Here is a 23,852-nt window from a genome sequence, read left to right on the forward strand (position 1 = left end):
CCCTGCTTGTTTATATACCACATGACCGTGGTGTTGTCTGTCTTTATCAGTAGTTGTCCCGGATGAAGTAGGTCCTTGAAGGCTGTCAGGGCATTTTGAACAGCTAGCATCTCTTTTTGATTGATGCATTTCGGTTGAGGACCATGTGCCCTGAATGCATCTTCCTGCCATGTGGGTCCCCCAGGCATAATCTGATGCATCCGTTGTTAGTGTCTGCCTGGCTGGGGGTACTGTGAATGGCTGTCCCTTGTTTTGGTGACAAGCCTTTGCCCACCATCGAAACTCCTGTTGTAGGCAGGGAATGAGAGTAATCATTGTTTCCAGGCTGTGGCAATGTTGAGTCCAAACACTTTTTAGGTACCATTGAAGTTTTCACATATGCAGTCTTGCATATGGAATTAGCAGGATGTAGGATGCCATGAAGACCAAAGCCTGCAGAATTTTTCTTGCAGATAACTGGGCCTTTGTTGCCAACGTATTGAAATAGGTAGTCGGTTACCAACCATCTGGGCAGTTGTATTTAAGCTTGCACTCAGTAATATTATCTCTTGAGAGGGTACTAGTTTTGATTTCTTTTCAGTGACTGTGTACCCTAGGCATGTCAGAAGTCTTTTCACAAACGCCAGATGCTGTAGAAGAATGTCCTTGTTCTCTGCTTGAATTAGACAGTCGTCCAAGTAAGGATATATTTGTATTCCTCTTTGTCTGCAGAATGCAATTACTGGTGCCAGGCACTTTGTAAAGACCCTGGGCACAGTAGATAAGCCAAAGGGCAGTGCAGAGAATTGGTAATGCATTGAGCCAGCCTTGAATCTGAGGTATCTTCTGCATAATTGTCTGATTGGGGCATGCAGGTATGCCTCTTTTAAGTCTAGAGTCACAAGCCAAGCATTCTTGCCCAGCATGGGCAGAAACTGCTGTAAAGTCAACATCTTGAATTTTGGTATATCCAGGAATGTGTTCAGAATAGATAGGTCCAGTATTGGTCCCCAGGCCTTGTCCTTTCTGGATACCAAGAACAGTCGAGTAAAATCCTTGTCCCTGCTCTTGCTCTGGTACTTGTTGAATGGTCCCCATGTCCATGAGGGAAGAGACTTGTTTTTGTGCCTCTGCCCATTGATTTTTTTGGCAGATCTGGCCAGCCGTTTGCCTCTGGCAGGGAATGGAATTGGAACTTGTACCCTTGTGACAATATTTAAAACCCACTTGTCCTGGGTTATAATGTGCCAATTTTAAGAAAAAGGTGCTAATTTCCCCCCTAAGGGTGCTGCCAGGAGATAAGTGCTTGGTGCAGGCAGGGGGAAGTCATTGGGACTGTTTCCTGCATGGTTGTGATTTGTCTTCTCCAACTTTGGAGGTAGAAGCACCCCATTGCGCCTGGGATCTGCCTCTAGGATGTCTGGATCAGCCCCTTTGAGGTCTGTCTGACGCAGGAAAGGACCAATTCTTTGTAGGCCAGTGTCTACTAAACCTAGGTGGCTGTACTTGTAAAAATTATTTGACAGTTTGCATAGATTTAGCTTTGTCCTCCATTTTCTTTAACACCTCTTCTGCCTTAACACCAAACAAAGTATCATGCTGTAAAGGTGCATCTAATAATTTAACTTTGACTTGATCACGCAGATTTTGTTCATTTAATCAAGCATGCCTCCTAATTACAGAACCCGTAACTGTGGCCCTGCAGGAGGCCTCCAAAGAATCAAAACCACATTGCAAAGTATGCTTTCCAACTTTTTCAGCTGCATGCAATAAATCCTGCATTTCCTTGTTTTCTGCACATTCAGAGTTTAATAACATTTTCTGTTTAAGCAATGCCATGACATGTTGCTGATACTGCAGCATATCAAACTGACAGTTTAAGGCCCTTATAGCCAAGGTAGCAGATGTGTAAACCTTTTTTTCCCCATCTATCCAGTGCCCTAGAATCTCTGTCAGAGAGGGTAGGGTTTTTTGCAGTGGAAGCCTTAACTCCTTTGGGACCCTATGAAATAGTTTCTGGGTCTGCAGCAGGGATTTTAAAAAGGAATTTATGAGAGTCAGGAACCCTGTAATATCTGTCAGGCTTAACAGGAGCTGGAGGTAAGGAGTCAGGGGTAAGACTAGATTCCGAAAACACATCTACAATGTCTAACAGGTGGAACGGCTAGTGGCCTGTGTTGAGGTAGTAAAAGGAAATCCCTGAGCCTCTTTTTAGATTCTGAAAAATCTTGGCTCTCCCAGTGGAAATGCTCCCTCCTGGTATGCAAGGTTTCCCCAAAAGAATGGTCCTCTGGAGGAGAAGCTGAAGGTATAGATTCGTCAGCATCAGAATCCTCATAGGGGGGGGAAGAGAATATTCCTGATCAGAATAGGAATCAAACGAAATAGAAACCTGATCTGAAGATTCATAGTCAGTCTCTTGCCTAGGCTTATCAGGAGGGGGATGGGAACCCCTGATCAAGGTAATTAAGTTTTCGGCCATTTTGAGCATCTGTTTTTTGAGCATAAAGGCTTGTCCATGTGGCTCTTGAGTTTCTTTGCTTTAATGTAAAGATGTTTTGGTCTGAATGCACCCTCAGAAGCAGGTACCTGCTCAGCGGCTCTGGACCCATCTGAAGGAATAGTATCCGAGGCTCCATTACCTTGAGTTTCCAGCGGCATGGCCAACTCCACGTGGGAGTCGGTAGCGGCCTGCGACTCTAAAGTAGCGGGCATCAGGGGCTGCGAAAGCGCCTCACTGAGAACCGGCGACTGGCTTAGGAGAAGCTTCGTCATCGGTTGTGGGTCTCGGTTGTCTCTCTCTCTCCTTTTCTTTGCGTTTTTTGTGAACTCCGGTAGTCCGATGGCTATCCAATAACATTTCTGGATAATTAAACCGATGTCCAAAATAGTTTAAAGCAAAATCATACCGACGCTTAATAGTGCGATGGTTAAATCTAGCACAAAACAGACAACCAGAAACGTTGTGATCAGGGCCTAGGCAAGGAATACAGTAAGAATGAAAGTCCTTATGAAGTATTTGCTTTCCACAAGAAATACAATTATTTACTTTTTCTGACATCGGTCTGGAGCAAGAAAAAAGTTTCCCCAACAGGATACTTAGCTTTACTGAAGACTTCGGATCTGAAATGAAAATCTCAGGTGTCGGCCGACCGGCACTTGCGAACTGCTTCTGCTTCGGGCACAGCGTGGCAAGAAAGACTAAAGAAAATGGCATCGGCCACATCTTTTATACCCCTGACGTCAGGGAAGGGGCGACAGCAGCCGACGCAGGACCCAGGACTTTGGAATTCAGGCCGACTGAGGGCAACCTGCCAGCAGGATTACCCCAAATGTAATGACTGCAACAGTGAAACATGAAGAACATCCTCTTCTACTCATAATGTAAAGACAGGGACTGTCCTATAGAGAATGCAAAAGTCTCCTTCTACCATTCTATGCTAAATTTGAGAAAAAAAAACACTTTTTATGGTAAATGCAAAAAATACTACAGATATGGGATGTTTTCATCAACAAAAGCAAAGCTCAAGATCAGAGTAGTGCATACAGCAAAAAAGAGTGAGCATGGAGGACTGCAATTAAGATGTCAAAGAGTCCATATCAGTTTCATTAGTCATCTCCAGGTGTGGAAACTTCTGAAAAATGTCAAACTGTGACTGGTGGAAAGTAGTTACCCAGCTTAGCATCCAAACCATATCCTTCAAATAAGTTCAGAAAGCTTTTCTGGAGCAGTGTTAACTTTTTACATTCCTACAAAACTGGAACATGACACTTTCAAGGCTGTTGATGTGCTGACATGCAAACTAGTTATGGTCATATGATCAATTTACTCAACAAGTGAAACTGTTTCTGCACCACAAAACGTTGTATAAGCAACAAGTCTACCTTTATTTTGCATCCTGAAATGAGCAAATAAGTAACCCAGCATGCTATATCATATTCCTGCCTAGCACCTCTTTGCTGCCTCTCTTCACCAACCTATGTCAAATGGTGAGGCCAACAGACGTGAGACAGACTTGGTGGAGGTAGCAAATAAGTTAAAGACTGAGCAGGTGGATCCTGTCTAAAGCCATTCAATAAACTGTATTTTAGATGGAGGATACAAGCACAACATGTTAAGGTCCATGGCAGGACTACACCAGAAGCAAAACGTAAAGGATATAAGCAGCACGTAGTGTGGTGGAAAGGGCCACCATGAATGATACTGCATGGAGAAAGCCCAAACCGGAGGTAAAAATAAAAAACAAGCTAAAATAAGAGATAAACTTGGGATCCTTTATAAGCAGTGTGCTGTGGTTCAGATTAGAATCACAAAGGCAACGGCCCTTCATATGGGATAAATATAATCTAATTCAGCACTGCCTAGAAATGGGTAACAACTTTCCATGAAAGTTGTGAAGAGACAAGGGCAGCTGGGGGGGGGGGGTGATCACTGCTACAGCAGCCTTAGCTATATGGTTTATATCCTAAGGATGTAACAACCGGCCAAGCTTCCAAAGCTACAGGGCACCTTCAATGCACTCAAACCATTAGGCAGCTCGAGATGAGCTGTCAAAAAAAAAAATCACTGGTTTGAGCTCTAACAAAAAGATGCCTTTAATAAAGGCTTTACACAGTCTGGAAGAGGCTAAGGAAGCAGAATTCTCGCCCACATGAAAATGAGAGATGGCAGCCAACTGAACCTTGACAGTAGAAGAACTAGCTCCGTGTTGAAAAATATCAGCTAGAAAATCAAGAATGGCAGAAAGAGGAGCCGTGAAAGGGTCTAAACTCCTTTGAGAGGCCCAAAAGGAAAAACGTTTCCACTTGCTGCGATAAACCTTCCTGGTCGAAGACTTATGAGCAACCACCAGAATAGATCTAACAGAGGAGGATAGTCCAGGAGTCCTAGCAATCACGGGAACTGGAGCAGCCAAGCTGTGAGCTTCAGACTGTCCAGATTCAGATGAGGCACCCCTGAAGGGTGTGAAATCGGATCCTGAATGGGATCTAGGATCCAAGATGGAGCCAGAAGGTGAGACCATAGGAAGGGAAATCATACCGGGTGAGGCCAGAACAGGACAATGAGAATCACTTTGTTTCCCAGTCGATGAGCTTTCTGTGGAAACCTCGGAATAAGAGGTACTGGTGGATAAGCATACAGAAGATTGAGAGGCCAAGCATGAACTACAGCATCTCTGGGGGACTCTCCTGGCAGGTGGGTCAGAGCGAAAAACTCGCTGCACTTCGCGTTGGAAGGAGATGCGAAGAAATCACAGCAAGGTTGACCCCATTCGCTGAAGATCTATTCCGCTACTGCCAGATTCAGAGACCACTCGTAAGGCATCAAAATGGCCCGACAGCCTGTCCACTAGGATGTTGGACCATCCCAGAAGGTGCGTTGCGATGAGAAAGCGACAGGTGGAGCTTGCTCATTCCCACACTCTCAAGGCCTCGCAACAAATGGGGTAAGATCCGGTCCCTCCCTGTTTGTTGATATACCAGACCACTGACATGTTGTCTGACTGAATTGCAATCGTTCCCAGAGGAAGAAAGGCATGAAGGGCCTGTAACACTAGAAGGACTGCCCTCATCTCTAGGACATTTATGTGCAAGCTGGTCTCTATGGGGGACTACAGGCCTTGGACTGTCCTGCCCGAACAATGCCCCACCCACACGAGTTGGGAGGCATCCGTGGTCACTGTGGCTTGGGCCGGGGTTGAAACAAAGGGTCGTCCCTCCAGAATGTCTGGAGAGCACATCCACCATATGAGGGACGACTGACAGACTCAACGGAGTTGAACTGGATGTGCCAAATGCAGTTCCACCAGGGACCACTGTACCGCTAGAGTCCACTGTAGAATTCTCATGTGCAACTGGGCACACAGGAGAAGAGTTATGGTCACCGCCATCGAGCCTAAGGCCCTCAACACCAATTCTGCAGTTGGAAGATGAGAATGGTAGATCAGGGAGACATGCATCCTCAGGTTTTGAACTCTCTCCGAGGTCAGGAAGATTTTGCACTGAAGAGCATCTATCCTGGCACCAATGTAGCCCATCACCTGTACAGGATCTAGGAGAGATTTGGATACGTTGACTGTGATCCCCAAATGCAGGGCAAGAGTCAGGAAATAATCCCTGGTTTGGGAGAGTAGATGGCTGGTGGGAGCAGTGAGGAGCCAATCATCCAGTTACGGATAGACCTGAATCCCCTGAAGCCTCAGGTGAGCTGCTACCACCGCCATAACTTTAGTAAACACCCTGGGGGCTATGGCGAGACCAAAGGGTAGGGCTCGGAATTGGTAATGATAGACTCCTAACCGGAAATGGAGGAACCTCCTGGAGCTTCTGTGCATTTTTATGTGATAGTAAGCATCCTGGAGGTCTAACAAACACATCAAGTCGCTCTCTTGCAGGTACGGCATGATGGACTGTAATGTGACCATCCGGAACTTCTCTTTGGCAACTGACAGGTTCAGGGTAGAGAGGTCTAGAATGGGCCTCAAGTTCCTACTTTATTTGGCATCAAAAAGAACCTGGAGTAGAAGCCCGTTCTGGAGTGATCTGGGGGGTCAGTTTCAATGGCTCGTTTTTCTAGCAGCTTGGAAATTTCCTGTGCTGCTGCCTCCCTTTGCGCGGGTGGTACATCTGGGAGATGTCTGGGAGATTTGGGGGAACCACAAAAGGGATAGGGTACCCTCTGGATATGATCTGAAGCACCCAGCGGTCTGATGTTATGGACTCCCACACTGATAGGTGCAAGGACAATTGTCCTCCAACTGCCTCCAGAGTAGAGCAGCTGGGCAACCTCTCAGGGTTGCTGCCCAGATCTGTCCAAGAAAGGTTCGAGACCCAAAAATCTTCGGACCCCCCTCTGCCTCTGGGTCGGCATCCATTCTGTCCCCCTCTGCCTCTGGGGGAAGAAGAGTCTGAGTGACCCGGGAATACTGTGACTTCCGGAACCACATCTTCTTTTGCCCTCTCTGATTTCGGGAAAAGGACCTTTGAGGGTCCGAGAAGTGGATCCCGATGACAAAAAGTGTCTTCCTGTCCTTCTCACTCTGGACTAGTGTCTCTTTGATGGTCTTAGCAAAGACAGTAGAGCCGTCATAAGGGGCATTGGCAAAGGACGCCTTGAAGGGTTCAGAAAAATCACATAAGCTGAGCCAGGTGTTGTGCCTCATGGACATGCCGGACCCAGCTGCCCTAGCTGCTCCTTCCGTAGCATATGAAAGGAGTCACATGGACGTGTTGGAGACTGCTTTTAAAAGCCATCCTCACTGAGAATGAAGCCTTGTCTTCCTGTGACATGTACTTGGGGGAAGACTCCTCCAGCTCCTTTACCAGATCGTGTTGGAGTCTGGTGACATGGGCCATGTAAGTTCAGTGCCCTAATCGAAAAGCTAGCTGAAGCGTAAACCCATTTCCCTAGGAGATCCATCATCCGCGACTCTCAGTCAGGCGGATGAACCGAGGAACTCTCCTAAGCAAGTTCCTTCTTCGTGGCTGCTGCTACCACCATAGCGTCTAAGGGGGAGCTCTTATTCCATGCTGGTCTGTCTATGGGGGGACTTAAAATCTTGTCGGGTCTTTTCGAGACAGGTTTCATGGTGTCCGTTTCCGTCCATGCCTGTGAGGTGACCAGATCCACCAAAGGATCCGTGGGAGGGGACACCCAGGAAGTAGACGGGCCCGTGCCGAAAGCCTCCAAGAACATGGACTCGTCAGAAGGTTTGGGGCAGACCAACCTCCCCGTTGGCACAGGATTTCCATGATGTCTCCAAAGGAGGCATCCTCGGGAGGTGACCTAGGGGAACCTTCCCCATCATCCAAGTCCGTGTCCTCAGTGAGGGACTCGGGGGAGTCCAAGTGCCTCCTCTTACATGTATGCTTGCGAGGTACCTCTCTGGGGGGACCTCGCAAGCCAGTTGTTCCTCAGGGGAAACCGTTTAGGGCTGCTTAAGCACGGGCTGTACCTCTGGTAAAATGATGGGGACTGTAGTCAGAGCCAAGGGGGTCTGGGTGGAGTCCAAGGGGACAGTCAGGGGTCTCGATCCAACAAAGAGTACCCTTTCTACCATGTCGAACGCCAAAGGAGAGTGAACCTCCTGAGAAACCAATGAGACCAGTCTTCCCAGGTCAGACGAGAGAATCGGAGACGGGCCCGAAGTGGACGGAACTCCGAGGGAGGGAACTTGGCCCGAAAAGGCAGAGCCGATGAAAACGGTTCCACTCCCTCGGACCTGACATGCTCCAGGCAGCTGTCGGCATCGATGAAGCAGGTACTGTCGGCACCGACCCCCTGACCAAAGCCACCCTCTGATCCGAATACTCTGAACCCGAAGGTCGGATTGGAAAAGCAAAAATAGGCTGGAAAAAGGGAAGCGACCCCCCTCCAGAGGGAGGGGGGCTGACAAGATCCCCATCTGGATCTGAGTACAGATAAACCTCATCATCATTTTATCCAGATCAACCTTTGACAAAGACTGGGTGGACCTCGACGATGCCACGGTGTCTGACCTGGTGGGTCGGGACACCGAGGCCAGAGAAACTGAACGCGTCTCCTCCGGCTCCAGGGAGAACCTCAGAGATCGGAGCAGAGGGAAGTCACGGATCCGTAATGTTTTTATGGGTGAAGGGAGGTCCAGAGACCTCTTTTGCTTTTCCCTCACCTTCAACTCTCCTTCTCTCTGCTCCTTCTCCTCTCCGCTTCCACAGGCTTTTAAACAGGAGGTTGAGTCCCAGCCTGGGAGGGAGGAGAAGCCAGGGGAAGAGAAGAAGGAGAGGCGGCCACAGCAGCCGCTGTGGCCGAAGCCAGAGACGAGGAAACAGACTCTGAAGGGGGAATAAGGCCTTTGAGGGCCAACTTGGCCTTCCTATACTTAATGGCATGGGGATTGAAGTCCGCACATATACTGCAATCCACATTCAGATGGGCCATGCCCAAGCACACAACACACAGAGTGTGGTCATCAGCAGGGGGTAACTTATGGCCACACCCAGTGCAACGTTTAAAGATAGGCTTGTCAGCCATACTAACAGAGAAAGAAACCTTAAGAAAAAGAGAACAGTTTCTTTCTACTGACACGCAAACACCCACTCACCACACTCGTACACAGAAAACACTGAGGGGGAGGGGAAGCAAAAAAATATTTTTACACAACAATACAAACTATTCTAAAACTCGAAGCACCAAGCAAAGGGAGGAGAAAGAGGAACCTATCTAACAATTTTTAAAGAAAAAAGATCATCCAAAAGGTTTTACCCACTTGACTAAGTTGGAGCTCAAGAGACACGATGCAGAATCAATTTGCGGCAAACGAGATCTGGGGATGGAAGGCAGTGGAGATGTATTATGGGTAAGGGAGGAGTTTGGAGCTCGGAGCAGATGTTAGTAAAAGTTGCTAGCTTGGATCCAATACGGATCCATAACCCACAGGTTGAAGATCAAATGAAGTAAACTACTTCAGATCTACAGTAAAAATATATACATATATACACCCTAGCAAAAATATATACATATATACACCCTAGCATAATTAAAAAAGAAAAAGGAGGATGGAGGAAGGTACTGGTTACTGCAGCAGTGACCATCTACTGTTAATTTACACAACTGTACAATGTTCATCATACTGACCATTGCGCTACAGCAGCCTTACCTATATGGGTATATTACCCTAGCTTAGTAAACTTGGGAGGTGGAAGGGGGAGGGGGGTCCAGGAGCCTTTGTAGAATGGTCCTAGCAAAGCCTGATCAAGACCTAGAGAAGGAATCAAGCTTGTAGCGCTTTGTAAAAGTATGTACACAGGACTAAGCTGCTGCTTCTTGAATGCTTCTAGAATCCAACCTTTTTGCTAACAGCAATAGATAAAGCCAAGGTCCTGGTAGAGTCAGCCTTAACCCAGCCTCGAACAGTTTTGTTGTTGTGAGGATAAGTGACCCACCACAAAAAAAATTTTTTTGAAGAAGGCATTATTTGAATGACAGTGTCCAAATCCTCCTGGCAGTGCTAAACGAAGATTTTGAGATACCATAGTAGCTTCATATGCAGTTTGGCATTATTGAGCACCAGAATACAAGATGCCATGAACCCTAACGTTTGAAGGACTGTCCTGAAACTGCTTCCACAACAGAACAACACACATCAGGAAGGTAAAGCATCCAAAAAAATCCCACTTTAACATGCCAAGCTAATTCTGAGTCCCTCAACAGGGCATGCCCTGCGAAGAACACAGGCACAGTGGCAGCCCCCCGGAGGGAGGCCTGTACATCAAACCACATTGCAAAGAATGCTTACCCATGAGCAGAACACATGATGAAAATCCAGCAACTCTTTACACTCAACAAAAGGTAATAGCCTGAGACAACCATTTGGAAACTGTTGATTTATTATTTAAAGTTTTAATTGGAAACGGGTTGATTATAATTTATCTAAAAGTGAATGGCTGGATTTAAAAAAATTTCCAAACAGAAAGAATTGGTAGTTAAACCCTCTAATAAGGGGAATAAAATAATAATTATGCATTATACACAATATATGAAAATGTGTTTAGATCTATTAGGGGATGAAACAGTATATTGTATAGTAAGTGATGATGCTGTTGAACAAGCTAAAAATAATTATATATCTTTAATACAGAAGGGCCTAAGATTGGGCTACTGGTCTGAGACTGATGTTAAAAATAAGCTGGTAACTGTAGACACTGGTCCAGCTTATTTTTATTGCCTACTCAAAATTCATAAAAATATTAGGAATCCACCTGGTAGACCCATAGTTTCTGCCAGTAAATATTTTTTGCATAATTTGGGGGTTATTTTACATCAGGTATTATTAAAGGAAGCTCAGAAGCTCCCTTCTTATATACAGGACTCTTTTGATTTTTTAAATAAAATAAAAGAGGTTATAAGGAAAGACAACCTGTACTGGATAACATTGGATGTGAAGAGTCTTTATGCAAATATTAAACATGTGTTTGGATTAGAGGCATTACATAAACGAATGGGTGACTATCCTCTTACATATTATATTTTAGATTTAGTGAAATTTTGTTTGGAAAATAATTATTTTTATTTTGATAATCAAATTTTTAATCAAATACAAGGTACAGCCATGGGTGCTCCATTTGCACCCATGTATGCGAATATTTTTATGGGATTGGCTGAACAAGAATGTATCTACACTAATTCTTTTGTTAAAAAATATGTTAAATTTTATTTTAGATATATTGATGATTTGATTTTTTTATGTGAAGGGGTATGCACTTGGTATTAAATTTTGTACAAGAGATTCAACTTAATAGGTTTGATACATCTTTTGATGGTCTACAATACGGACAAACAGTCTCTTTTTTGGATATTAATCTACAGGGTACTGTTGGACAATATATTAGTACAAGTATCCATAGGAAATTTGACTTGCCTAATCAGTTTTTAATGGGTACCAGTTGTCACCCAAAACATATTATTGAAGCTTTGCCGTATGGCGAATTTTTGAGAATTTCTCGATTATGTAATGAAGATAATGTATTTATGAAAGAAATACAGTGCACTAGGACCATGTTTGAAAGAAGACATTATGATACCAAATTAATAGAATCAGATATTCAAATGATACTTAATATTAGATATAATAATAGATCATTACAGAAGAAAAGGTGTAATAGTTATGTTGTTAATCATAAAAATGCTGAGAATTTATTTATAGTTTCCACTTATAATATTTGTAGTGATAGTATTAAAAAACATACAACACATTTTTGGGAATTTTTAAAAAAAATTTGTTGAGCTTAGTAGTTTAACTGAGAAACTATTATTTTTTTCTTATAAGAGGGGTAGAAACATCAAAGATATGGTGGTACATACCAGATTTTGTAAACCTGAAGTTAAATTGTATTACCATATTGCTGCTATAGGAATGCCATCATGTGGGAAATGCAGTGGCTGTCCATATACAATTAATTTTTTTTCACATATAAACAATATTGGTTTTAGACCCAACGGGTCATATAATTGTAGAACGGAAAGAGTTATTTATGCCATTAAGTGTGGATGTAATAAGTTTTATATTGGTCAAACTAAGAGAATGTTTAAGATAAGATTGTTGGAGCATTTGAGGGACATTAGAGCAAATAAATTAGAGAGCCCCTTACCTCAACATTTTTATGAACATCATGGGGGAAAGTGTGATAGTTTAAAGGCAACTATTTTAGAACAAATTTTTATAAGTGAGTCTGATATAAATAAGATAAAGAATGTGCTTTTAAAGAAAGAAACTTTTTATTTTAAAATACGACACTTTGATACCTAAAGGTCTGAATACAGACTGTTGTTGGAGAAGTGTTGTCTGAAATGGTTTTGAAATGTACTGTATTTCTTTAATTTTTAAGTACTTGATTGTTTAATTGTTTGATTAATAATGTACTGATTGTAGCTGGTGTTATATAAACTGTTTCAATATTTGGTGTGTTACAACCTTGAAGGCTGAGTGTGGCCGAGGCACTAGAGAAGAGAAATAAAACCATTTGGAAAGTGTCTGTTTTGACACAGGTTGTCCCTTATTTTTACCTTCACAAGAAATGAAAGATTGATCTGCAGATTTGAAAGATCTTGTTTTGATAGTAATGGAGCTGTCTGTGGACATCCACGTTATGAAGATTCCTTTCTTCATCATCATTTTTAGGTTGAGGAAAGAAAATGAGGAGATGGATGGTTTGGGCTTAAAGTAAACTCCGATACCAATTTAGGCACAAAAGGAGGATTAGTTCTCATAGAAACCCGGTCTCTGTGGAAAATGAGATAGGGTTAACTCAACATAAGAGACTGCAACTCAAACTCTTCTTGCAGAGGTCACAGCAATCAATAAAACAGATTTCCCATGTTAAGAACTTCAAGTCAGCTGGATGAGCTGGTTCAAATGGAGCAATTATCAGCTTCTCTAATACAGGGGAGCCACAGGTTTTCTAGGAGGTCTCTTATGCAAAAACACTTTCATAAACATTTTGACAGGAGAATGCCTTTAAAGAGGTGGGATCCATGGGCATACATGTTGAAATGGCCAATAAATGAACCTTAACAGAGGAATTAGAAAGGCCCAAGGATAGTAACACACACAAATAATGTAAAAATGGGAAAACCACTAACCCCGAATGGGTACTGGTTATGTTGCTGGCACCAGCAAGAAACACTTTTCCATTTGCTGATGCATGATTTCATAGTAGCAGGCTTTCTTGTCTCCATTAATACTTGATGGATGTCCTCAACAGACAGATGCTTAAAGGGAATTAAGACCCTATCATCCAGACAGTCAGTCAGTTGAAGATGACTGAGGTCAGGGTGCATCAAACATCCCTGCACCTGTATGAGTACATCCATTCTGCGAGGAAGGTTGTGGTTGTCCCTGATCATTTCCAAAGAGAAGGGAGAACTGCTGTTGTATGGGCTAGAAAGGAGTCACTGTAATGAACTTGGGGGTTCCTTCTGAATCTTCAGAAGTACCCTGGATATCAGTGGTAAGGGTAGAAAAGCATACAGGAACATTCCTGTCCATGGAAAAAGAAAAGGCATCTGGCTTCCAGGCCTTCTTGCATAGTGTCCTGGTGCAGAATTCTGCCAGCCCATTGTTGAGAGAGGAGGCAGAGAAGTCTACATGAACTCCTCACAGATGGATCAAATCTTGGAAGACCCTCTGATCTAGTTTCCATTTGTAAGGGACTGCCTTTGTTCTGCTTAGCTAGTCTGCCAAAGGATGTAAGACCCGTTTCCCCCTTGCTTGTCACGTACCACATGACTGTGGTATTGTCTGTAACAATTTTAAGGCATCAGGGGAATGAAAGATGACAGAGTTGAGTGCCATGATCCGAGCAAGCATTTCCTTTATATTTATCTGCTTGCATCTGTCCTTGGTGTCCCAAACACCTTGCACTTCTACCTGTTCTGGAACTGCTCCTCAAGCAAAGTCCGAGGCATCTGTGGTGACTGACTGCTTTGGAGCAGGACGGGAGACCTGGATTTAGGGATATTTGCTGTCTCCACAAAGGGATTTATCTTCTGACAAACCACAGGACTGAGATTTGAAAATATGGGTTTTGATGCTAGGACCAAAAAGACTTCAGATACTATTGTATCTTTCTCATGGAGTCTTGCAAAGAGTATCATGAGAATCATAGATGCCATACGACCCAAAATCTTGAGATATTCCTTAGCGGTGACCGATGTCTGTGTGGAAAACCCTAGAAAAAAATCTAGGTAGAGAGCTACTTTTTCCAGGGTATGAAATGATCCTTGAACATTGGTGTCTAGCAGACACTGCAGGAACACAATCCTGTGTGAAGGACTCAAAAAATAATTTGAATGTTCTTTTGGAATCATCACACACCCAAGACAGAAATTCCTGACATTTTGAAAAAGACTCTGCAAAGATAATCAAATTGTCTAAATTCTAAATATAGAAAAATGCAGATACCCTGCAGCCTTCAATGAGCTGTAACTGGAGCTAGACACTTTGTGTGAACACTCTTGGTGCAGTGGATAGTTCAGTGGGTAAGGCAGAGAAGTGATAATGTGATCCAAACGCACAGTACCTTAAGATACACAAGATGTCTGGATAAATGGGGATGTAATAAGCAACTTTTAAATCTAGTGTTACCAGGAAACTTAAATGAGGAAGAAGGGGTGACAGGTTGTCAAGTGACAGCGTTTTGAACTTGGGTACCGTCAGAAACTGGTTTAGGAAAGGAAGATTCAGATCGGGTCTACAAGCATTCTATTTCTTTGGCACCAAAGAACATCCTTGAATTAAAAACCTTTCCCAACCTGGGAAGTAGTAACAGACTGTCACTCCCTGAGATGACAAATGCTGAAAGATGGGCAAAAAAGAAGATTCTGATCTGTTGGATGAAGAACCACCCCCTGGAATGCAGGAATTTCCTCACACTGCCACACTGTAACCTTGATGAATGATCTTCAGACACTGTTTGTCTGAAACTATTTGTTGCAAAAACAAAACTGGGTATTCAAACTTTCTGGAAGGGGAAAGGGACTACTACTCATTCTGACTTGTTGGACTGTCCTTGGTTGGGGGGGGGTCCCTGTATTCTTTAGGAATCCTCTGTTTCTTCTTAAAATGCCCATTTATTAGCATTTTGCTGAGACTTAATTTGTTTCTTGCAAAAACTGAATGAGGGGTTAGAGAATCCCTTACAAAATTTGGAATAGGAGGGAGAGCGATTTCCCTGGATCAGCTTTAACCCTCTCATCACACTATTTCAAAACCTCTACAGCAAAGAGACTAAAAATTAAATCTCTATCCAGAGGAGAATTTAACGTCTCGTTTTTCACATAACCAAGGATGTTCTGAGAACACAGCCAGGCAAACTTCTTCAAAACAGTACCAGTGGCCACAGCCCTGGAAGTCGTATCAGCATCCTTGCACTTTAAACTGAGTTGTGATTTGCAAAATGGAAGAAAATTAAACAATTTAAATTAGATTTCCTCATAAAAAGAAACTGCCAATGGACATTTCTCATATTTTTACAATTAGGTTAGGGTTGGTGTAGTGGTCAAGGTGTTTTCCTCGCAATCAAGAGGCACAAGGTTTGATTCTCACTAAGGGAAATTGACTAGGCTTAAAATAGCTCTCAAGGGTAGTAGTCTAGTACTTACCTATGAACTTATAAACTTTAACATGTGTGCCTGACAATTCAAAATTCTAAAAATCAAAGCTGCAGAAGCATATACCTTTTCCCCATACTTCTCTATTATCACAACATTGTCAGAAAGAGTAGAATTGGAATTAACTAAATGCTTAGCTGCAGTAATATTAACTAAAGCTACAGCTGCCGAGTCAGGTCTGAGATGAATGTATAAAGACCGAGGAACGTTATACAATCTATCAGCCTTTTTAGGGGCAGCAGGTGGACTGTCAGGAAAACTGCAGACAGTGACAAACATCTTCCAAAGCTGAAAGCATGGGAGAAATGGGTGAAGGTTTTTAAATTCCATTTGTAACAGCTCAGTATTTTCTGAGGGAAGGAGAAGCCTTAGTGTTCTCCCACTGAAAACACTGGCACATTCTGGAAATATAGTCCCAGAGAAAGAGAACCCCCCACAGGCAGAATCAGATACTGTGATCTCCTCAGAGTTTGAATTTGAAATCTGAGGAGAAAACCCCACATCTGTCACTTCATCTTCTTGTTCAGATTCTGATTCCTAAATCTCTTCATGAAAACAGGTATCCCTCTGTTTTAATAGAAACCACTTTAATAAGAAGGGTGAATATCATGAATTACATCCTGAGGCACATCTAGTAAACTACTCATGGCTATGGAAATTTGAAGATTAGGTACGTTTAGTTTTCTTTTTTTTTTGAGATGAAAAATGATGCCAACAGTATCATTAATGACAACAGCAGCTTCCCCAGGGAGGGCGCAGCATTCTGACTAAACAGGGAAGCCTTTCCTATCTTCTCCCAGGGGTAACAAGATTGGTTCTCCCTTGCCCACTGAGAGGACCCCAACAGTCGCAGAGGACATGGCTAACCCCCAGTCCATAAAACCTGTAACTGCAACACCACAAGGGATCCAGGGTAAAAGATAAGAAGTTTGAGGAAGCAGTTTTGGGCACAGCAAATTCACTCACCTGTGGCTGAGTCAAATTGCTAGCATGTTGTGATGGCAAAGGCTGTATACTTAACATTTTCTTTTTGTGGCTGGAAGGACGACAGACCATGGGACCGGTAGTTTGTTACATGGTCAAGCCAAAAATGGTGCCTCATTCTTGGAGAAATTAAGCAGCATATGCTGGTAAAGTTTTAAAGTTGCAAAAGTCACCTTCTCACAAAAACATAGTAAAAAGTTTTTATACACTTTGTCAGCCCAAAAATGTAAAATAAACAAGTTCTTTAAATAGCTTTTAAACGGACAGGAAAAAATGCAGTCCATTTAAAAGTATAATTAAATCCTTAGACAGCCCACTAGAGCACAAATTCCGAGATTACAACTTTTTTTATTTTTTTCCATGGAAGGTTTCTCCCCCAAAAAGAACTTATCTGCCCAGAAAAGGAACAGCACATCGTTCCTTGAAAGCCTACAGAGGAACTCTCTCATTGTCAGGAAAGCTCTGAATGGCTTGGCACTCAAACCTATGAATTTAGGCAGCTCAGCTTCAGCTGCATAATGGTTTGAGCAAGTGGAATGTGTGATGCTTTGAAAGCTGGTCAGCTGTTATATTCTTGGCAGGATATAACCCATATAGCGACGTCTACTTCAGCAGTGATCAATACGATGAGCATCTACATGTGCTTTCCTATAGGTTAAGTGAGTTGAAAAGAAATGGCTTGAATGTGGGATAAAGAACCCACACCAGACAGCAAATTCACTGTACAGACTGCAGCCAATGACAAGAAAATTGGATGAAGTAAATTTCTGGTTTCTTGAAAAATGATGCAAATGTGGCTGAAGTCTTTATCAGGACTGCTAGCAGACATGTCTAACCTAACAGTTGTTATCCATCACAACCTCTGTCATAACTGCTGCTACCCCTCTGTAAGCCTCTTTGAAGCAATACCAAATTTAACCAATGCATACTTAATACGTACAGAGGTACTTTATTTCTTACTGTATTCTTATTTCCTCCATACATAAGTAAGCATTGGTTAAATTTGGTATTGCTTCAAGGAGAACTTTAACTGGAGCTCACCTGGCCTTTACCTTGTATTTCCCAGGGTTCCTTAATGCGCAGATTAATGCTCCATGACCACCCATCGAATGGCCAAAGATGGATGCTCTCTCCGAATCAGCAGGAAAGTTTGCATTTATCAGACGTGGCAACTGTATGGGAACAAAAACAGAGAGAAAATGCTGAAGATGATGCTAAATAATCAACATAAAATGTGTGCAACAAACTATATCTAAGTAGTAAAACAATTTGTTGTGGGGAGTTTCACAATACCAATATTAGAAGTTAAACACACTGCGCTTCATATTTCAGATTTCTCCACCACCACCAATGTAACTTCCACAGCGGTAGCAGAAACAGCATCTCAAGGGATTAGATCACCCATGCTTTTGTTTCTTATTAATGGAAGTGCAGGCCCTTCTTGAACAAGTGCATAGATCTTATAGAGTCTCTAATGCAATGCTAGATGCCTTAGAAAGTACATGATTCAAGTAGACACAAACCAGATAAAGCCACCAGGTTGTGCTACAGTGTGTACTTCCAAATTAAGCCTACTATTGCAGAACTAACAACTGCCACAGTCTCTAGTGAACAAAAAAATGAAAGCCTGGTGCAACTCCCATCAACACGCACAAATACAAATTCAATCCTGAGAGACGCTCACTAGACCGACTACCTGCAGTCAACAAAACCACCACCTCCCCAAACACACATTCCCTCTAATACAGACATTACATACACACAAATAATTCAGCAGACCTTCTTACTACTTTCCTAAAAATAAACAATTATAGACAAATGTGTATTACTGTCCTTTACATCGCTCCTGGCAACAATACAGCTATACTGGAAGATATACTATATTGGATAACCATAACAATAAAAATTCCAGAAGAAAAAATACAGCAAGGTGATGTGAATGTCAGTTGGTTGGACAAACTACCCTACATCTATAGCATGAACTTATATGGTTTCACACAAATAATTAATAGCCTCACACACAAGAAGACATCAAATTCCCCGTTAAACTGGATCCTACTTATCAGATACCACCACAGGTAGAATATCAGACTCTCTCAATGATCACCTCTCAATCTGTACAACCAAACACTTCACACATCCACCTAAACAGCATGTTTATAAAACATTACAACCTTTCCAAGTTTCAAGGAGACATGTTCATTACTACCCTAATCATCTATTAACAGGAACCCTAATAGTCCTCCCCTTAGATTATGCTGTAAATGGATTCAATACAACTTTCCTGAATATTCTGAATAGCCTTGAACCTCCTACAAGGAAGGGACTAAAAACAAACTGGCTACCCAAAAAGAGCAGAATGCTTATGCAGAACTGAGAAAGCATGGAAAGAGCGGCAAGAATGTAAAAACACAACATCTTGAAATGCTTCGCAACTATCCTAAAAGCAAATAAATGAAAACAAAAACTATACAATAAACTTTCAGAATAAACACAACTCAAAAAAATTCTAGACAGCAATTAAAGAAATCCTGCATTCCGTCCAAAAATTAAATCCTAACCCCTTTCCCACAACTCGCCACTAGAAACTGCAATAAAATTCAACTCTTATTTCATAGATACTATATTTTCTAACCAAGGATTCCCCAACATCTAATCTTAACCCTGCCCAACAGCCACACATCACCACATCCCCTTACCTTCAAATCTGTTCCACATCCCATATAAAACTACTCAAACAAAATCAAAACCATGCTCTACGTCAGCTGAAGACCTTTCAAGCAAGTACCTTAAAAGAACAGCCAAGAGCATTGGCTATCCTGTCTCAATCCTTATAAATAGGTCAATCCAGGAATCACACGTTCCCTCTCTCTGAACTGACATTACCCCTCTGCACAGAGGCGGAACTTCAACTGACATTACTAATTTTAGATCTATAGCAATCCTACTCCCCCCCCCACACCAAATACTTGAAAAATGTATTCAAAAACAACTGCTAAACTATCTCCTGCAAGAAGAAAGTACAATTGTGTAAAATCATACCATAACAGTAGATGTCCTTTTCACCATTGCAGTATTCTTAACTTTAGGGACGTCCTGCCAAGGAAAGCCCAATGTCTGGCCAGTATACCAAAGCCTTTAGATCTTGCATGTGCTGTATGTCTCATGTATGCTCCTCACACAGATTTAGGGCATAACAAGGTGACATACAGACACAGTTACCCAATACTGAATTGCCCCAGCAGATAGTCTAGGACAAAAAGGCAGCTATGCACATCCAAGTGGAGACAGTGCAGAAGGAAAAATGGGACACTCGTCCAGGAGGGTAAATAAATCAAAACCTAAAAGAAAAATGGGGATGGAGGGATGGACTGAATACTGCAACAGTGAAGGGAAGGACATCTACTGTTATGGTAAGATTTCACACAGCTGTACTATGTCCTTCGATATCACTTCTGCAGTATTCTTAATCTTAGGGAGAGTACAAAAGCTCAAGAAAAGGAGTGAGAGGTGGAAAGTTGGGAACAGCCCTCAACAAAACCACGTAAGATGGCCCTAGCAAAACCTGCTCTGGCTCTAGAAACAACGTCTAGTTTATAATACTTAATAAAGGTATGCAATGTAGACCAAAGTAGCAGCTTCAAGGATGAAACTGATGTCCAAACTTGAAGAAAAAGTCACCAGAAAAAGCAACAGCCCTAGTGGAATGAGCTCTAAATGAAGTAGACAGACACTTGCCATGAACATAACAAAAGGAAATGGCCTTCGATATCAAGGAAGAGATGCTTTGCTTTGAAACAGCTAAACCCAAAGTCCTGGGATGAAAAAAAATAAAAAGCTGGTCAGACTAAGAATAATACCAGAGCTGTCTTTGCAAACACAAGGTATGCAGAACCCTCTCACTAGCAGAGTATGGAGAAGGAAAAAGGGAAGTGAGTTGTACTGCCTGATTAAGAGCAACTCATTAACAACCTTGGGCATCAAAGGATTAGTCCAAAGAGACCTTGTCTCTGTGAAAAAACAAAAAAGGATAAATGGCCATAAGGGTGTGAAGCTCAAAACCCCTCAGAGCAGAAGTAACAGCAAGCAAGAAGACAGGCACAGTGCTGCAGAGAAGCTGAAGCTGCAGGCTCAAAAAGGAGCCTGGGTCAATTTTTCCAAAACAAAATTAAGGCCCCAGTGAGGGGAATAGGCTTCCTTGGGGGCCCAAGATACAGGACTCCTTTAAGAAACTGTTTGACCTCAAAATGAGATGCTAAAGGAGGATTCAAAGGCAGGCAGGCAGAAACAGCTGACAAATAGGCCAAGCTAGACTGGAGTAACTCAAATAGGAGAGTACTAGAGAGACCCCCACTGAAAGAGAGTCTTGTCTATCAGCATGGCAGCAGACCAAAAATCTTTTCCACCTGGACATACAAGACTTTCTAGTTGCAGGTCTTCTTGCCTCCTATAAAACTCTGTGCATATCCTCAGAAAATAGGTGCCGAAAAGGGATCAAAACCCTACCACTCACAGAGTCAGTTGAAGAGCAGACAAGTGAGGATGGATGAGTGACCCCTTGGCCTGTATGAGGAGATCTAACTGGTCAGATAACTTGTGGCGATTGCTCCTGGCTAGGTGCATTAAAAAGAGGAACTAATACTATCTTGGCCAAAAGGGGAGTCACTAGCAAGATATTTGGGGAGTTCAGCTGAATCTTCTGCTGGACTATTGAAACCTCTTGGGAAAGTTCCAGGGCCATTAAATCATTAAATGGGTCCCGATTAAACCCCTGCCATTCCAGGACGTACCGAAGAACATTTAGTCTTCTGCTTTTTTCTTGGTAGGGACGTCAGCCTTAAAACACCAAAGGATCCAAACCCTGACAGGATTCAATAAGAGCACCTGGACTCTTCCCTGATCAGAATCTGCAGAATTCCTCTAGAGCCCTCAGAGATAATTAGTCACGGTTTCTTCAATGTCCAGAGCAGATGCCCGCAAAGCCTCAGAGGATGTGTGAAAAGAAGGATCTATGCTGACCTCTGACAGGGTTATGGCAGAAGAATCCAAAGCTGACACCTGACAGTCTACAGAGCTATCACCTGCTTTTAGAAAGACGTCTGGTGGAGGCTGGACAGCTAAAGAATCCAGTCAAGATTTCTTGGACTTCTTACTTAACAGAAGAACCTTAGGGTTAAATAGATTCCATCATGCTACCCTCGGCCAACTGTTAAGCCTCTGGTTCCCGAGATAGATGGCCAGGGAAGACAACCGGCTTCAAATAGTCTTGTACACAGATGTCTTATAAACACTACAAGAGGTATGGTTGTGGGAAGCCCCAAAACAATAGAGACACTGTTCGTGATGATCCTTAAGGGGAATCTGCCTCCCACACTGACATTTACTTCTTGTGTGACATGAACTCCAGGTAATCAAAGGAAAACAAGACCAACCGTAAAAAGAAAAAAAAAAAAGATCCCAACAGGGCACTTATCTCACAGCTGGGTATTCAGCACAGCAAAGGAAGAAAAGACTGATGAGCGATAGTAACTGCATCTGTACATCACCTTTATGTCCCAAGTACTATGCAGGACACATACATTTAATGAACGGCACATACACGAGCTAAAGGCTTTGGAATACTGGACAGACATGGGGATCTCCTCCCAAGGATAGCCCAAAGGTTAAGAATACTGCAACAGTGACATAGAAAGACATCTCCTATCTCCCACACAAAATGGATTCTGTACTTCCCACAGTACTAACACTGCACTTCTAACTTATGCAGACCCTGTCAAAGCTACAGATTCCTGCAAATGAAGTCCCCTTCTTATGTCTAGACTTGTCTAAAACCTTCAATACAGTTTCACAGCAAACTTTTACTTCAAATGTCATCATCACGTCTCTCAGTCCACCCTTCTATGGTTCAAAAGATACCTATCTAATAGGTCGCCATCAGTAAAATGGCACTCCACCCTCTCATTCCTCTCAGTCACCACTGGTGTACCACAAGGCTCTATCCTTGGTCCCCTCCACACATCCAAACAGGCCTCCCTAATACAGTATGCAGACGAATCCACTCGCATGCCTATCTGACTACACCACACGCATACAAAAAATTACTTGGGAAGCTTTAACAGACACCAAAACATGGCTTTGTGACTGACAACCCATGCTCAACCCTAAAAAACAAACTACTAATTTCGTCACCCCCAAAGGTGGTGCAGTGGGGCAGCGGTTAGCACTGTTGCCTCACAAGAGGTTCTCTGGTTTGATTCTCAGCTGGGGTGCCTTCTGTGCGGAGTTTGCATGTCCTCCTTATGTTTGCCTGGGTTTCCTCAGGGTGCTCCAGTTTCTACCCACATTCCAAATACATGCATCTAGAGCGTTTCTCCATGGGTCTCCACTGAAAATGGGCTCTGTCCCAGTCGGACTTTCTTGGTAAACAAATGTTAAATAAATAAATCAAATCCCTCTATCATGAAAAAAGCACATTTTAAAAAGCCCCCTCTTTATATTGCAACCAATGAAGTCACTTCTCACAGCAAATTATTAGAGGTGATAGTGGATGATAATCTTAAATTCGACCTGCATATACAAAACTGCAAAAAGAAAAAATCAAAAACTAGGGATGCTTTACAGAGCCAAAAACTCTCTCACCAAAGCAACTAAAACTATACTTGCTAGTACTTATCTCCTCCCCACACTACTTTATGGAGTTTCCATCCTTACTAACCTCCAAGCATCAGAAAAATCAAAACTTGAGCAACGCTACAACAAAGTTGCTACACTTGTAGCAATACCTTTTTCAGAACCCACCACTGTAGAGCACTAAAAAGCCTAAATTGGTTGAACTACCCCATCAACTAACATATACACAGCTTCTTGCCACCTATAAAATTATCTAACATCCATCTGCTTGTTCTACACTAAACATTCTATACAACCATGTTCCTTGTCTGTCATTATGATCAAATGATCAAAAACTCCTGCCTGTGCACAAACCTATCAAATCTGTAGGCCACTGTCTACACTCATACCATGTTTTTTAAGGCAGAGAACTCTTTACCTGTATCCATCTGGTCAATACCCCCACCTCCCTGCCCATACTACAAAATCACACTTTAAGACTTCCTAGCCAAAAGCTGGGCTCTACTGCTGCTCACCACCATGTGAAACTACATCCCTAAATGTGAACAAGTACCTATTCATACCTTACACTTCCTTACTCTTCTTTCTTTACTGCTGTCAATTTCTCTAT

The 23,852-nt window shown here is 42.7% G+C and overlaps 1 protein-coding gene across 4 annotated transcripts in view; it reads right to left on the reverse strand.

Moving 5' to 3' along the window:
• ESD (esterase D) overlaps positions 1-23,852 on the reverse strand; it is a 678,542-nt gene that overhangs the window by 197,253 nt on the left and 457,437 nt on the right. For all 4 annotated transcript variants that reach the window (XM_044071586.1, XM_044071587.1, XM_044071588.1 and 1 more), the window contains one exon: positions 17,665-17,784. In XM_044071586.1, the coding sequence (XP_043927521.1) occupies positions 17,665-17,784 (120 nt within the window). The remainder of the gene's footprint in view (positions 1-17,664; positions 17,785-23,852) is intronic.

The sequence above is a fragment of the Protopterus annectens genome, chromosome 5.part0, assembly GCF_019279795.1.
Source record: "Protopterus annectens isolate FY-2018-M chromosome 5.part0, PAN1.0, whole genome shotgun sequence".
NCBI lineage: Eukaryota > Metazoa > Chordata > Ceratodontiformes > Protopteridae > Protopterus > Protopterus annectens.